The sequence below is a fragment of the Helianthus annuus genome, chromosome 11 (assembly GCF_002127325.2).
Source record: "Helianthus annuus cultivar XRQ/B chromosome 11, HanXRQr2.0-SUNRISE, whole genome shotgun sequence".
Classification (NCBI taxonomy): Eukaryota; Viridiplantae; Streptophyta; class Magnoliopsida; order Asterales; family Asteraceae; genus Helianthus; species Helianthus annuus.
In genome coordinates this window covers 189,521,417-189,538,947 of record NC_035443.2, presented here as the reverse complement: position 1 = coordinate 189,538,947, position 17,531 = coordinate 189,521,417, and the positions used below count along the sequence as shown (strand labels likewise).

The following is a 17,531-nucleotide window of genomic DNA, read 5'->3' as shown; positions in this document are numbered from 1 at the left end:
GGACTCGGATAGTGATTTTAAACTTTTTCGGATATCCGAAATATCCGAAAATTTTATTTTTAATTTTCTTTTGGATATCCGAATCTCTGAAAATATCGGAAAGATCCAAAAATATCCGAAAATTTATATTCGGATATCCGAAACTATCAGAAATATCCGGTTCCGAATATGAAAAAAAACAAAAAAATAAAAAATAAAATAAAATTTAAAGTTGGATTTTCGGATATCCGATTCACTATCCGATCAGATATCCGAAACTTTGGATACGGATTCGGATAGTGAAATTTGGTATCCGAAAATTTCAGATAACCGAAATTCAGATATACGAATTTTCGGATATCCGGTTTTGAACACCCCTACCACCTGCATATCGATTTCCCCACCTCTCTCTCCTTTGAAACCTTTGGTGACACCACAGCCACATTGCTTAGTGGTATCGATGGTGTCTGGCGTGGGTGAAGGTTGGGGAAGATGAAGTGGGGATTGAGGAATAAAATGAGGGTAGTGAGTCCCACGACTAATATAACTCTTAATTTATTAAAACCAGATAGCCTAAATTGAATGAATAATGACTTTTGTTTTTAACTTAAGGGTATTTTTGTGTTTTCAGAAAAATCATAGAAAAAATTAGCTTGAATAGCTAATTCAGGGTACCCCAAGAGTTACATTTGACCAAACATGTACTTTCTCATATATGGGATCCAATCCAACTCCAAAGTACTTGATATAACACATGGATCTTTTTGTGTAATTTACCTAAAGAAGAAGAATCTTAAGATGATGTAGGTGAGATTTCTAAGGCGCTAACCGATTGGGGCTTTTGTCTTTGTGATATGGAAACAAGGGATTGCTAATCGTAACGCGGTGGAGCATGTGTACCAGTTTTTTTCTTATATTATTTTATTGTAGTTTTTTTTAAAACCTAAGAATGAATTGGTAATATAATAATTTGCCGTTCAAAAAAGTGAATTGGTAATGTAATAATTTATCGTTCAAAAAAAATAATAATAACAAAAATATTTAGGTAAAACAATCAAAACTTTCACTAGGATTAAAAGTGGACTTTTTTTTTAATAAAAACCAACGTTACCTTCGCTTGAAACAACCTTTTATTTGAATTTATTAGAACAGTAAAGTGTATATGAGGGGGGGGGGGGGGGGGGGGGTGTTTGGATAGAATTACTGTTGTTGTGGCGTTTGAATTAAAAGACACGCAAGAAGCTGCCGCCCAAACTACTGATCACACAACACAACCAACGATAGGAATGGCGAACAAAGATACTGTTAAAAAACCTTCAAAGTCGACTCCTCGAATGCAAAGAACATCGGTCCGTACTGAACCGGAAGTTGGTAATTCAAGTAAAAAGAGGAAAAAGACTTCAGCCAAGGTCGAGCTTCTTCAAAATCAGACTTATATATATATATATAGTGTTCACTACTTATGTATTTATTGCTCATTTTTTTGGTTTGTTTGTAGGGAGTTGACGAAGAACGAAAATGGTGCCACCAATGCCGGACTGTAAAAGAGCCTGTGGTTGACTGCACAAAATGTTACTCCAAGAGATATTGCCTCCCTTGCATCACTAAATGGTATTCAATTAAACTTATTAGGTTTCTTGATTACCCCAACATCATTTATTTATGTCTACACAACAAATCATTAAACTTATTGGGGCATGTAGGTACCCCCATGTATTCGAAGAGGAGTTTGTTAAAGCCTGCCCCGTTTGTTGCAATAATTGCAATTGCAAAGCATGCCTGCGCCGCTTTTCACCTAAAGTTGGTTTCCGCAGCACCAAACACTTTTCATCTATGTTAATTAAATTCTGAATGTATTAACTTGTTCATTGATGTTTTATGCAGCAGGGGGGGTATACTTGCTCCGAACCTGATAAAATCAAACACTCCAAACAAATCCTGCACAAAGTCTTACCTTTTGCGACAAAACTCAATCAAGACCAACTCATGGAGAAGGAAATAGAGGCTAAGGTTAAAGGTAACTCCTTTCCATTCTTTTTGTAAGTTACTTTGCTCTTGTTAATTATAAATGTTCGTATTCATGAGCAGGCGTATCTGTATCAGAGTTACACTTACAGGATGCTCACTGTGAGGTTGATGATGATATATTTTGGTATGTCATCAAATGATTACTTAAACTTGTGAAACTAGTTTTATGGTATTATATAGGTTTTTATCTTTTATGCAGTGACAACTGTGGAGCGTATTCCTTTGATTTTTATAGAAGTTGTGCATGTGGATATGATTTATGCCTTTTGTGTTGCCGAGAGTTGCGTGATGGCCAACTTAAGCGTATGACCATTGGGTGGAAAGCCCGCATAGATGGTAGCATTCCTTGCCCACCAAAAGATATTGGTGGTTGTAATGATGGGACCCTTGACTTAAAACGCATATTGTCTGTCAATTGGATTGTAAATCTGCTAGAAAAAGCACAAAGGGTATACGAATTCAACAATAGTTATGATAGTCCCCAAACTTGTATGGAGTCCGATGCTAGTTATTTGTATTCTTTGAGTGCTAAAGACATTCAACCTCAACATATGGAGCATTTCAAGTCTCATTGGTCAAAAGGTGAGCCGATAATAGTCAATGATGTTCTTTCAACTTCTTCAGGGCTAAGCTGGGAGCCAATGGTTTTGTGGCGTGCATTTCGTGACATCACAAAAAGTGGCAATGCTTATGAAGTGGAAGCAATCCACTGCTTAGATTGGAGCGAGGTTAGTATGTTGGATATACTTGTTACATCGAAAACCTAATATTAACATGCGTTACTATCACTCATGATATATAGGTGACTGTAGACCTTAGCAAATTCTGCAGGGGATACTCGGAAGCTCAATGTACAAAGCAGGGTTTGCCGTTGATTTTGAAGTTGGAAGACTGGAAACCTTCATGCTTATCACAAGGAGAATGGCCACGTCATTTTGTTGAATTCATTAACTGCTTACCGTTTAAAGATTACACAAACCCTCATAACGGCTACCTTAATGTGGCTGTCAAGTTGCCTGATCTATCATCAAAACCAGACATGGGTCCAAAGATGGATATGGCTTATGGAGACTCCGTTACTAAGCTTCACTATGAAAAATCTGATACCGTATGGCTTCTTTAATACTTAAATGCTATTTTGTTTTAACACATGTGCTTAAACGAATATTAGGACCTATAAATAAAATGAATAATCATGGCAATTTTAACATAAAGCTATCTCCTTTTCAAGATTAGGATGTCATTGGTAAATTGTTTTGAAATCATTAATTTGTAGGTGAATGTACTAACACATACAAAATCCTGTGTCCTTACATCCACAAAGCTTAACAAGACAAAGATAGTGAAAGAAAAGCACGGTGACCAACAGGAAACTTTAGTTTGTAACACGGGCCTGCAAAGAAACGAGAGTCAACAAAATGCAGTTGACCCAATGGACGGAGGTGCTCTGTGGGATATATTTCAGAGGCAAGATGTAGCTAAATTAGAGGAATATCTAAGAAATCACTCAGCAGAGTTTAGGCATACTGATTGTCTTTCTGTTGAGCAGGTAGGTAACTTTATACAACTGCAAGATTCCATCAAAACTATTATCTCTTGTTATCATAACAAAGTATTGATGATGTGATGCTGCAGGTTTTTCACCCGATACATGACCGGACTTTTTACCTGAACGTTGAACATAAAAGGAAGCTTAAAGCGGAATTTGGTATTTCCTTAACAAGCATGTTTCTGATTGCTTCTCGTGTACATATACAAATTCATCAATCGTTTTTATGCTGATTAGGAATCGAACCATGGACCTTCAAACAAAAACTGGGTGATGCGGTTTTTATACCAGCTGGCTGTCCTTATCAAGTTAGAAACTTGAAGGTCAGAATATATATATATATATATATATATGTATCACTTATGTTTTTCTGTTTGTGTTTACTAATAGAATTCCATCCATACAGTCATGCACGAAGGTCGAACTCAACTTTATTTCACCTGAAAGTCTCGGCGAATGCATCCGCTTACAAACAGAACTCCGTATGCTTCCCAACAATCACATTGCCAAACAACAAAAACTGAACGTAAAGTGTCTGAATTTTCTGCACAAAATTATCACTAATTTTCTTTTACATAACCTCTTGCTTTGTATGTTGTATAGATTGGGAAAATGATGATTTATGCATTAGACCACGTTGTATCGGAATTGTCGGGATTTATAGATTCAAATGGGCCCACTGATGACCTTCAAGATCAATTCGCCAAGGAGCTCGAGATCTTAAATGGTATGAACATGAACAATCACACCAATGGTTGGATATCTGATTCGGACAGTGTGATCCCACCATCCGTTCACCAGCTTGCCCCTATAGAAGATTCCGGTACATCACATCTGCCCTATCTGGTAACAAGTAACAACTTAATGTTTTTTTTTATTCTAATTACAATTATTATATTAAACTTTAATGCAGGAGGAGATGGTATGGATATTAACGATTACACCGATGGTTGGGTATGTGATTCCGAGAGTGAAGAAAATTCGCGGTATATCCGCTGCGTATTTCCCAGTTTAAGACCATCGTTAAACCATATAGTTGTTCATCAGTCTGCTGCCACCATAGAAGATCCCGGTACAACAGAGGAAGAGGAATCAGTAGGATTGTGGCAAGGGAACGTTATCGGACAACCAGGAAAAAAGATATTACAAGCTGTTATGCACCACTACCCGGAGACATTTCAAGGGGTAAAAATTCGTTCAAAACCACATTGGTTGTCCATTTTGAAAGAATTGCATGTATTTATCAAAAGTTTTCTAGAAACATCCGTGGATGCATTGTCAGAGGACCATATCACTAGCCTTGAGGAAGATTTGAGTGATTTTGAGAGTTTTGGGTTCGATCTGTCGTGGGCCCGTAAGCGGGTAAACATCGTGAAGGATCTCAAATTTGGAAATGACCCGTTGAGACTGGAGCTGGTGGTTCTAGAACAATCTGTAGCGTTTTTACATAAAGAATTGGTGGAAGCAAATGCGAGGTTGGAGAAGGCCCGGTTAGATTATGATAGAGCGACATATGCCCGGAACAAGAAGGTAGATGAGATGGCACACAAGTTTGGAGCTGAATACGAAGACGTGTTAAATGGCAATCTTGGTTTCGGTATGCTGCCTGGGTATTAGTTATTGTATTATATGCTATCTTTTGTATAAAGTTGTATAGAAGTCAAGACTTTTGACTTTCTTATGTTTAAATATATAATTTTTGGGACATTATTTACTTGGTGATGGTATAATAATATAATTTTAAAGACTGAAGGTTACAATGAAAGGTCAGTATAACTGTATAAGCAGCTTTTGGTTTGATAACGTGCAGTCAGCGTGATATTAATGAGTTTGTGCTTATATAATTGGTTTAACCCAGGTTCATGGTTTGGAGGTTGATGGGTTTATTACGTGTTAGAAATTTCGAATAAAAGAGCTTTCTTTGCGTACAAGGCGAGGAAAACATGGAGTGGATAATTATAGAATATTTAAACGTGTTTAGGTTTAATTATTTAGTGATAATTATCATGTCCAATTTAATAGTTTATTAGTAATCCTAGTTATAATCTAATAGGAGTGTTTAGATTATAAATACCATGCTTTGAGTATTAGTGATTGTAATTCAAGTTTTGAGCCAGTTTCTTTCTTGAATAATAATAAACGTTTGGGTGTTAGCCAAATACTTTGCAATTTCCGATTTACAATTCCGTTCGGTACCGATTCATCTTGAATTGGTATCAGAGCAATACCTGGGAACTAACTCACCTACGATCGAGCATAGGGTTGAAGGTGATTTCACCGGAAGTTTGAGTTCAAGGATCGGCAGGTTGGAAACGGTTCTAGCAACTGTTGATTGTCCTGTCGTCCGATCGAAAGCAGGTTGGAAGCAGTTCTCTGAACTGCTGATTGTCCTGCGCAAACCGATCAAGAATCAAGCTAGACGCCGGCCGGAATCGGAAGTTTAATCGGAGCTGCGACCCTGCGTACTAAGATCCGGATAGAGAAGGGAACAGTGTGTGTGCTGTTTCTGTCGACTAAAAGGGGGGAGCAAATAAGAGTTTTTTATTGGATTAAAGTTTTATTGACTTTAGACCCATATAAAAAAAGAATAAAAAAGGTTCTTTGAAGTCCAATTTAAATTCTCTCATATTTGGTACTGTTGTTTCCGAGAGAACAGTAGAAATACAAGAAAAGATTTTTTGTTTTAGAATTTTTTAAAGTTCAAAACAAATTTAGTTTTTTTTCGGGTTCGTGTGCGAAGTGGAACTCAGGAATTGATTGTGTAGGCTGGAAGAAACTGAACCAGTTACACCGGGTTCGTTTAATCTTACGTATAGTCGACGAAAGAAAAATATGGCTGGAAGCGATGGCAGTAGCGGCTCGAATACCGAGAAATCGGTTCCAAATTCAACAGCGCTTCAATGCCCGATGTTGAATAAGGTTAATTATACAATTTGGGCGTTGCGTATCCGCGCGATTTTTAAAGTTCATGGCGTGTGGGAGGCCATTGAACCCGGAACTGAAACCGATGTGAAGAAAAACAATATGGCGATTGCTTTGTTGTTTCAATCCATACCAGAAGAACAGATCTTGCAAGTTGGTAATATGAAGACGGCAAAAGAGATGTGGATGCACTGAAAGCGCGCCATCTGGGAGCCGATCGGGTACGTGAAGCAAGACTACAGACACTCATGTCAGAATTTGAGGCGTTAAAGATGAAGGATTCAAGTACAGTTGATGAGTTTTCTAGCCAGTTAACAGGAATGTCTTCAAAAGCGGCGTCTCTCGGTTCTATAATAGAGGAACAAAGGATCATGTCAGTGGTTTACCAAGGCGGTTCATCCATATGGTAGCCTCAGTTGAGCAACTTGTGGATCTAAAAACAGTTGCATTCGACGATGTTGTTGGTCGAATAAGGGCGTATGAAGAACGCATAAAAGATGAAGACTTGTTGTCGGATAATCATGGTACTCAAATGAAACTAATGTTTAATAATTCTAATGCCTCTTCAAGTTCTAGACAGACTTCACGCGATTCGAGTAGGGGACGCGGGAAAGGCTCGAACCGTGGACGTGGTGGTGGTGGACGCGGTCGAAACCAATTCGGTCAAAACCGCGGGTCACAAAACGGGTCCAACGAAGGGGATAAACAACAAGGAAAGAAGGATTATTCGAAGGTTCAATGCTTTCGATGCGACAAGTTCGGTCACTTTGTTTCGAGATGTCCAGAGCGAAAGAAAGACAAACAAGCAAACTTGATCGATGCGGAAGAAATTGACCCGTCTTTGTTTATGGTGCAAGATGTTCAAGAAATCGTTTACTTGAATGAAGAAAAGGTCATTCCAAAAAATTACGAGAACGGTTCGGAAGAAAATGACTTGTGGTATTTGGATAATGGCGCGAGTAACCATATGACGGGTAATATATCTTTTTTCTCTGAATTAAATAAGCGCGTTGGTGGCAAAGTTAAATTTGGGGATGGTTCTCAAGTCGAAATATGCGGGAAAGGGTCTATATTACTATTGGGTAAAACGGGGGAGCAAAGGTTAATGACCGATATTTATTATATCCCTAGTTTACGTAGTAATAATTAGTCTCGGTCAAGCAACGGAGTGTGGATGTGATATTCGTATGAAAGACGATTATTTATTAATGCATGACGCTCAAGGCAAGGTATTAATGTGTCACACCCCGATTTCCACGTGTCTCACCGGTGGGCCCGGTGGGGGATTACCATGACGATGTTGGCAACAATATAGTCAAACCACACAATTATATAATGCACAGCGGAAGCATAAGATAAAATATAAATTTCAACCTTTGATCGTAATATCAAAATGTATTACAAGGGTTGAATATATCCACAGCGGATCGTAAATAATTATAAAGTATTGTTCCATCAGATACTGCAATCAAGCTTGCGAGGCTTATCCTGACGCTAGGGAGCTAATACCAGCCAATTACGTTTAGGTACCTGCACTTAATCTTTTTGGGGAAAATACGTCAGTTTACACTGGTAAATACATTCAACTGACACATTTGAAAATGTTTATTAAAATTGATTTGAATGCACAAGGCACAAACTCTTTTATAACTTGGGAAAATTCATAATAATCTTGTGAACGTTTTACATGTTCTTTTATGCGTTCAGTAGCCCGGGTCGTGCCGGGTTAAAGATTTATAGACACACCACGTTTGCGCAAAACCGTAGTACAGAAACCAACGGCTACGTCTTTTAGTTTTAATGTCGACACTTTATACCGGGTGTACGCCTACACCGGGATGTCGATGGTCGTGGCCATTTCGTAAAATGATGCCGAGGATATCCGGGACAACGGTCATTAAACCCCCCAAAGGCTTATAAGCAACAAAACTGTTTAAATGAGCCAATCATATTATTTAGTTATCCACCTAAGCGGTGGACGAATATAGTGCTCAATCAAGCGGTATTAATATACCGTAACCCAAGCCCATATAGGGGAAATAAGTCAAAAGTATTTACCTTTGCAAGTATTAATCCTTAATTTAGATCAAGTCACCGATAGCTTTTACTGGGGCTCCTAATCTGGAACGAAGGTTTTAATTAACCTCTTAGAATCCTAACGGTCCTTATATTAGCCGTAGCTTAAACCGGTTGATTCCGATATATAGATATGGTTAATTCGCACGAAAAGGCGAAAACCGAGAATGGAGTATGATTTGGACCCAACAAGTTCAGAGATTTATTTTATATGGGTTTATAGTTCATACTCTGGATTTTGGGGTTCAAATAATATAATTTGACCCATATTGGCTATTGCACGAAAACTAGTTCCGTGGGCCGTACCGTGTGCGCAAATAGGCGAAACGGTTAACCATAAGTGTCGTACGCTTATTTCCTAAGTCAATATGCCTTAAAAGTATTTTGGTATCAGTAGGATACCTCCCGTAATGCCCGTAACGAGTTTAAGTTGTAATTATGCCCCGTAGGGGCTTTTCGGTCATTTTAAAGACTTTAAAAGGGATTTTCGAGTTCTACAGGAAATCTGAGTTTCCCGAACAGTTTATAAAGTTTAAAATACTTTATTTATTATTTAAAATCAGTGGCAACTGAAATCGGGTCAAAAGACCTTGTAGAACTCCCGTTTTGGCCAAAAAGGGCATATTCGGTATTAACCGAACCGTAGCCATAACCGCAGGTTATGAGCAAGGTAAAAATTATTAAAAATCTTTAAAATTCCCAAAATATTATTTTACCTCAGTGGGTAAAAGTTTTGGTGACGAAAACTTGGGTTAGATGGGCGTTATGCTAATTGCGCCGTTAATTACAAAACTTTCTTAAAAGTGCGCCTTTTAGCATAACTCTCATTCTAGGCCTCGGATTGACGTGAAACTTCAGGGACATGCTTATAATTTAACAAGCAAGGTTTTGGTCCGTTCACGTGTTCGAAATACTCGTTTTAATTTTAAAAGGCCGTTACGGTCAACTTTTAGGCGAATGACGGAAATGCGCTAAAGACTCGGATAACTCATGAACCGACCACAGAGGCTTATACCAACATGTGACCTGGTCCTAAGAGAGTCCTAAGGTATATTTATACCTCACTAAAACGGGTCAGAACTGAAGTCAAAGCAAAAGTCAAACTTTTGCGACTTTCGGCTCCGAACCGGTTCTATATGGTAAATGATCGATTCAAACGAGCGCAAACAGGTTTATATACTTATTACCATGATTTATGATTGTCAAAACAGGTTCCATAACATATACATTACAGATTATGCATAAATTGCTAAAATAGCTTTCTGTTGACTTTTTAACCGCACGTTTGACTCGATAATTGACATAGTTAGAGTGGTGATCAGGGGGAACCCTTTTAGAGGTTTAATACCCACATAAATACCAACTCAAAACTACTTTTGATTCGTCATAAGACTGAATCATTTGCAAGACATTGCAATGACAACCGTTAATTACGACGGTTGAGTTTTTAGCTAAGAACTAAGCAAAAACTGAAGTATGAATGATCAAGGTAACTTACAGAAGCTAAGGCTTGAATATATAGCAGAGAAGAAGACTTGTATGCCTTAGAAATAGTCAGATGAGAGTGTTTGTGTTGTGGTGAACTTATGAACATATGCCTTGCTATTTATAGCCAAAGACCAAGCTCAAGATCACTCCACATCACTCTACAACTGTAATGGGATGAATGGCATGTGTCCTAGGGTGTATGGGTCGAGTAGGGGGCACCCATGCTGCCATAATTGATCAAATGATCGTTCAAAAGTGCCAAAAGCCAAGTAGTTACAAGGTTTCTGCATCTGGGCACTTTACGCGGCCCGCATGGGAGTTCCCATGCTCTTTTACGCGGGTCGCCTAAAGGTTAAGAATCAGACGCGTAATAGAGGAGGCTCGCGGCCCGCCTCAACTTATGTTGAAACCTTACGCGGGTCGCCTAAGGTCATATTTTCTGAATTTTTAAATCTTTTTGTAATTATTACAGAATCTGGCCATTAATAACGAAATCTTTTGTAATGATTCGCCTGACCTTTCGGTTTTGAAGGGGTAACTTTGCGGTTTGGCCCTCGGTTATTTACCGATAGGGGCCTCGTGTTAATTACCCGCATTATTAAGTCCCCGGTTTATTTATTATTTATATTGGAAAGCCTTAACTTTCACTGTTGACGCTTTTAACCCTTCTTCTACGAATTCGATCGTATCTTTCTCGTTTCATATCGAAACTTCACGAAATTTATATATATTATTTTAGTGAGGGTATAATACCGTTACAAAGTCTTTGGGACGTTAAAGGGTCACTCAGAGGTATTATTAAACATGTTGACACAGTTAACCCCTGTAGTTTGTAATCTCTCACTTTCTTCCGCGTTTTATATTTGTACGATCTATAATTTATTCGTTTGAAGGTTTAAGCATTATTTAGGGATACTATACAGTATATTTACCCTTGTTGACATTTATAACCCTCGAATTTATATACTTTCAAGGTTTGTCAAAATTAGTCCTTTATTTATTATAGATGCCACGTGTAAACAAATGACACGTGTTAACACATCATTGGATACAAAAATTCGAGGTGTTACATCCTCACCCCCTTAAAATAAATCTCGACCCGAGATTTACTCAAATAAATAGGGGTATTTTTCTTTCATTGTAGCTTCGACTTCCCACGTATATTCAGGACCTCTACGAGCATCCCATTTGACTTTAACAATCGGTACGTGCTTTCTGCGAAGCTTCTTTACCTGTCGATCCTCAATCGACAAAGGTTTTTCTATGAACTTTAAGCTCTCATCTATATGCACATCTGAGTGTGGAATCACCAAAGATTCGTCGGCGAAGCACTTTTTGAGATTGCCGATGTGGAACACATTGTGAATTCCATTGAGCTCTTCAGGCAAGTTTAGTTTATAGGCAACTGATCCGACTCGTTCAATGACCTCAAAAGGTCCTATGTATCTCGGACTCAGCTTGCCCTTCTTGCCGAAGCGCATCACCCCCTTCCAGGGTGACACCTTAAGTAATACCTTTTCACCCACTTCGAAGTGAAAATCCTTACGCTTTGGATTAGCGTAGCTCTTCTGCCTATCGCGGGCAGCCTTGAGACGTTCCCGGATCTGGACAATCTTGTCCGTCGTCTGGAAAACAATCTCTGGTCCCGATAATTGGACCTCTCCTACTTCCGCCCAACAAACAGGCGATCTGCATTTCCTACCATATAATGCCTCAAAAGGCGCAGCCTTTATGCTGGTGTGGTAGCTATTATTGTAGGAGAATTCGATCAGGGGTAGGTTTTTATCCCAGTTACCACCTAAATCGATCGCACATGCACGGAGCATGTCTTCTAGCGTTTGGATAGTACGCTCACTTTGACCGTCCGTCTGTGGATGGTAAGCCGTACTAAAGTTCAAACGCGTGCCCAAAGATTGCTGGAAACTCTTCCAGAAGTGAGATGTGTATCTAGTATCCCTGTCGGAGATAATAGACACAGGTATGCCGTGTAAGGCTACAATCTTATCAACATATAGTTGGGCTAACATATCGGAGCTATACGTCTCCTTGATGGGTAGAAAATGAGCTGATTTAGTCAGCCTATCGACTATGACCCATATTGTATCATTTCCTTTCCTGGTCTTGGGTAACTTGGTTATGAAGTCCATAGTTACACATTCCCACTTCCACTCGGGAAGTTCAGGCTGTTGTAGCAAGCCAGATGGCTTTTGGTGCTCGGCTTTGACTTGAGCACAAGTCAAGCACTTTGCTACATGGGCGGCTACAGACTTTTTCAAGCCTATCCACCAATAATTTGCCTTTAAGTCTTGGTACATTTTATCAGCACCAGGATGGACTGAGTATTTGGAACTATGGGCTTCCTGGAGAACAACATCTCGTAGTCCTCCATAAATCGGAACCCATATACGTCCATTCAGCCTAAGAATTCCATCCTTGCTAAGAGTCAACTGCTCCTCAGTTACTCCCAGCTTTTCATTTGGATAATTAGCTTCCAACACAGCCCCTCGCTGTGCAGCCAAAATCCTTTTAATCAAATTATTTTTAACTTCAATGCTCTTGGCATTGATTCGAATGGGTTTTACCCTTTCTTTCCTGCTCAATGCATCGGCGACTACATTCGCCTTGCCGGGATGGTACCTGATTTCACAGTCATAATCATTCAGGGTTTCCATCCAACGGCGTTGTCTCATGTTCAACTCCTTCTGGTTGAACAGGTGCTGGAGGCTTTTGTGATCAGAATAAATCACAAATTTAATACCATAAAGGTAGTGCCTCCATAACTTCAGTGCAAATACAACGGCACCCAACTCCAAGTCATGGGTGGTGTAATTCTTTTCATGCACCTTTAATTGCCTTGAAGCATAGGCAATCACCTTGCCCTTCTGCATAAGCACACACCCCATGCCCGTGTGTGATGCATCGCAGTAAACTACGAATTCATCTGTACCTTCCGGTAATGTTAACACAGGTGCGTTGCTTAGCTTTTGCTTCAGTATTTCAAAAGGACTCTTGCTGCTTCGGGCCCCAAATGTACTTTTCTTTCTTCTTGGTCAAGGAAGTCAAGGGCGCAGCAATCCTTGAAAAATTTTCAATAAATCTCCGGTAGTATCCTGCTAATCCCAGGAAGCTACGAATTTCGGTAGGCGTCTTTGGCTCTTGCCAGTTCATGACTGCCTCTACCTTAGCGGGATCCACTTGGATACCACGCTCACTCACATCGTGTCCTAAAAATTGAACCTCTCTTAGCCAGAATTCACACTTCGAGAATTTGGCGTAGAGTTTCTCACGTTGTAGTAATTCGAGAATGCAACGAAGGTGCTTCTCGTGGTCATCTTGATTCTTGGAATAGATAAGGATATCGTCGATGAAGACAATGACGAATTTGTCCAAGTATGGCTTGCAAACGCGATTCATGAGATCCATGAATGCAGCCGGTGCATTTGTGAGCCCAAAAGGCATCACTAGGAACTCGTAATGACCATAGCGAGTCCTAAATGCAGTCTTGTGTACATCTTCATCTCTGACCCTTAGTTGATGATAACCCGACCTTAAGTCGATCTTGGAGAAGTAGCTTGCTCCTTGCAGCTGATCGAATAGATCATCGATCCTTGGTAAAGGATATCTATTCTTTATGGTAACTTTATTCAGCTCTCTATAGTCAATGCACAACCGCATTGATCCGTCCTTCTTCTTTACAAATAGACGGATTATTATTAATGCATGAACGCTCAAGGGCAAGGTATTAATGGTGTCACACCCCGATTTCCACGTGTCTCACGGTGGGCCCGGTGGGGATTACCATGACGATGTTGGCAAACAATATAGTCAAACCACACAATTATATAATGCACAGCGGAAGCATAAGATAAAATATAAATTTCAACCTTTGATCGTAATATCAAAATGTATTACAAGGGTTGAATATATCCACAGCGGATCGTAAATAATTATAAAGTATTTGTTCCATCAGATACTGCAATCAAGCTTTGCGAGGCTTACCTGACGCTAGGGAGCTAATACCAGCCAATTACGTTTAGGTACCTGCACTTAATCTTTTTGGGGAAAATACGTCAGTTTACACTGGTAAATACATTCAACTGACACATTTGAAAATGTTTATTAAAATTGATTTGAATGCACAAGGCACAACTCTTTTATAACTTGGGAAAATTCATAATAATCTTGTGAACGTTTACATGTTCTTTTATGCGTTCAGTAGCCCGGGTCGTGCCGGGTTAAAGATTTATAGACACACCACGTTTGCGCAAAACCGTAGTACAGAAACCAACGGCTACGTCTTTTAGTTTTAATGTCGACACTTTATACCGGGTGTACGCCTACACCGGGATGTCGATGGTCGTGGCCATTTCGTTAAAATGATGCGAGGATATCCGGGACAACGGTCATTAAACCCCCCAAAGGCTTATAAGCAACAAAACTGTTTAAATGAGCCAATCATATTATTTAGTTATCCACCTAAGCGGTGGACGAATATAGTGCTCAATCAAGCGGTATTAATATACCGTAACCCAAGCCCATATAGGGGAAATAAGTCAAAAGTATTTACCTTTGCAAGTATTAATCCTTAATTTAGATCAAGTCACCGATAGCTTTTACTGGGCTCCTAATCTGGAACGAAGGTTTTAATTAACCTCTTAGAATCCTAACGGTCCTTATATTAGCCGTAGCTTAAACCGGTTGATTCCGATATATAGATATGGTTAATTCGCACGAAAAGGCGAAAACCGAGAATGGAGTATGATTTGGACCCAACAAGTTCAGAGATTTATTTTATATGGGTTTATAGTTCATACTCTGGATTTTGGGGTTCAAATAATATAATTTGACCCATATTGGCTATTGCACGAAAACTAGTTCCGTGGGCCGTACCGTGTGCGCAAATAGGCGAAACGGTTAACCATAAGTGTCGTACGCTTATTTCCTAAGTCAATATGCCTTAAAAGTATTTTGGTATCAGTAGGATACCTCCCGTAATGCCCGTAACGAGTTTAAGTTGTAATTATGCCCCGTAGGGGCTTTTCGGTCATTTTTAAAGACTTTAAAAGGGATTTTCGAGTTCTACAGGAAATCTGAGTTTCCCGAACAGTTTATAAAGTTTAAAATACTTTATTTATTATTTAAAATCAGTGGCAACTGAAATCGGGTCAAAAGACCTTGTAGAACTCCCGTTTTGGCCAAAAAGGGCATATTCGGTATTAACCGAACCGTAGCCATAACCGCAGGTTATGAGCAAGGTAAAAATTATTAAAAATCTTTAAAATTCCCAAAATATTATTTTACCTCAGTGGGTAAAAGTTTTGGTGACGAAAACTTGGGTTAGATGGGCGTTATGCTAATTGCGCCGTTAATTACAAAACTTTCTTAAAAGTGCGCCTTTTAGCATAACTCTCATTCTAGGCCTCGGATTGACGTGAAACTTCAGGGACATGCTTATAATTTAACAAGCAAGGTTTTGGTCCGTTCACGTGTTCGAAATACTCGTTTTAATTTTAAAAGGCCGTTACGGTCAACTTTTAGGCGAATGACGGAAATGCGCTAAAGACTCGGATAACTCATGAACCGACCACAGAGGCTTATACCAACATGTGACCTGGTCCTAAGAGAGTCCTAAGGTATATTTATACCTCACTAAAACGGGTCAGAACTGAAGTCAAAGCAAAAGTCAAACTTTTGCGACTTTCGGCTCCGAACCGGTTCTATATGGTAAATGATCGATTCAAACGAGCGCAAACAGGTTTATATACTTATTACCATGATTTATGATTGTCAAAACAGGTTCCATAACATATACATTACAGATTATGCATAAATTGCTAAATAGCTTTCTGTTGACTTTTTAACCGCACGTTTGACTCGATAATTGACATAGTTAGAGTGGTGATCAGGGGGAACCCTTTTAGAGGTTTAATACCCACATAAATACCAACTCAAAACTACTTTTGATTCGTCATAAGACTGAATCATTTGCAAGACATTGCAATGACAACCGTTAATTACGACGGTTGAGTTTTTAGCTAAGAACTAAGCAAAAACTGAAGTATGAATGATCAAGGTAACTTACAGAAGCTAAGGCTTGAATATATAGCAGAGAAGAAGACTTGTATGCCTTAGAAATAGTCAGATGAGAGTGTTTGTGTTGTGGTGAACTTATGAACATATGCCTTGCTATTTATAGCCAAAGACCAAGCTCAAGATCACTCCACATCACTCTACAACTGTAATGGGATGAATGGCATGTGTCCTAGGGTGTATGGGTCGAGTAGGGGCACCCATGCTGCCATAATTGATCAAATGATCGTTCAAAAGTGCCAAAAGCCAAGTAGTTACAAGGTTTCTGCATCTGGGCACTTTACGCGGCCCGCATGGGAGTTCCCATGCTCTTTTACGCGGGTCGCCTAAAGGTTAAGAATCAGACGCGTAATAGAGGAGGCTCGCGGCCCGCCTCAACTTATGTTGAAACCTTACGCGGGTCGCCTAAGGTCATATTTTCTGAATTTTTAAATCTTTTTGTAATTATTACAGAATCTGGCCATTAATAACGAAATCTTTTGTAATGATTCGCCTGACCTTTCGGTTTTGAAGGGGTAACTTTGCGGTTTGGCCCTCGGTTATTTACCGATAGGGGCCTCGTGTTAATTACCCGCATTATTAAGTCCCCGGTTTATTTATTATTTATATTGGAAAGCCTTAACTTTCACTGTTGACGCTTTTAACCCTTCTTCTACGAATTCGATCGTATCTTTCTCGTTTCATATCGAAACTTCACGAAATTTATATATATTATTTTAGTGAGGGTATAATACCGTTACAAAGTCTTTGGGACGTTAAAGGGTCACTCAGAGGTATTATTAAACATGTTGACACAGTTAACCCCTGTAGTTTGTAATCTCTCACTTTCTTCCGCGTTTTATATTTGTACGATCTATAATTTATTCGTTTGAAGGTTTAAGCATTATTTAGGGATACTATACAGTATATTTACCCTTGTTGACATTTATAACCCTCGAATTTATATACTTTCAAGGTTTGTCAAAATTAGTCCTTTATTTATTATAGATGCCACGTGTAAACAAATGACACGTGTTAACACATCATTGGATACAAAAATTCGAGGTGTTACATCCTCACCCCCTTAAAATAAATCTCGACCCGAGATTTACTCAAATAAATAGGGGTATTTTTCTTTCATTGTAGCTTCGACTTCCCACGTATATTCAGGACCTCTACGAGCATCCCATTTGACTTTAACAATCGGTACGTGCTTTCTGCGAAGCTTCTTTACCTGTCGATCCTCAATCGACAAAGGTTTTTCTATGAACTTTAAGCTCTCATCTATATGCACATCTGAGTGTGGAATCACCAAAGATTCGTCGGCGAAGCACTTTTTGAGATTGCCGATGTGGAACACATTGTGAATTCCATTGAGCTCTTCAGGCAAGTTTAGTTTATAGGCAACTGATCCGACTCG

The 17,531-nt window shown here is 39.2% G+C and overlaps 1 protein-coding gene across 2 annotated transcripts; it reads left to right on the top strand.

Annotated features, from left to right (window-relative positions):
• Window positions 1–1,201: 1,201 nt before the first annotated feature.
• On the top strand, window positions 1,202–5,270 carry LOC110891504 (lysine-specific demethylase JMJ25). 2 transcript variants are annotated; one of them, XM_022139205.2, is made up of 13 exons: window positions 1,202–1,388; window positions 1,478–1,590; window positions 1,683–1,779; window positions 1,867–1,996; window positions 2,068–2,131; window positions 2,207–2,735; window positions 2,810–3,115; window positions 3,284–3,556; window positions 3,643–3,715; window positions 3,794–3,879; window positions 3,963–4,082; window positions 4,160–4,379; window positions 4,470–5,270. In XM_022139205.2, exons 1-13 carry the CDS (start codon window positions 1,266–1,268, stop codon window positions 5,171–5,173), a joined length of 2,838 nt encoding a protein of 945 aa, XP_021994897.1. In that variant the 5' UTR covers window positions 1,202–1,265; the 3' UTR covers window positions 5,174–5,270. The 2 variants fall into 2 exon arrangements, with proteins under 2 accessions (XP_021994897.1, XP_021994896.1); XM_022139204.2 differs by having other exon boundaries at window positions 1,864–1,996.
• The last annotated feature ends 12,261 nt before the right edge of the window (window positions 5,271–17,531 follow it).

What these genes read in the sequence shown, in the direction of transcription:
- LOC110891504 (XM_022139204.2), top strand. Translation starts at nt 1,266, where the DNA reads ATGGCGAACAAAGATACTGTTAAAAAACCTTCAAAGTCGACTCCTCGA. An exon ending in GGAAAAAGACTTCAGCCAAG is followed by an intron (nt 1,389 to 1,477) that starts GTCGAGCTTCTT and finishes GTTTGTTTGTAG; the next exon opens with GGAGTTGACGAAGAACGAAA. An exon ending in TGCCCCTATAGAAGATTCCG is followed by an intron (nt 4,380 to 4,469) that starts GTACATCACATC and finishes ACTTTAATGCAG; the next exon opens with GAGGAGATGGTATGGATATT.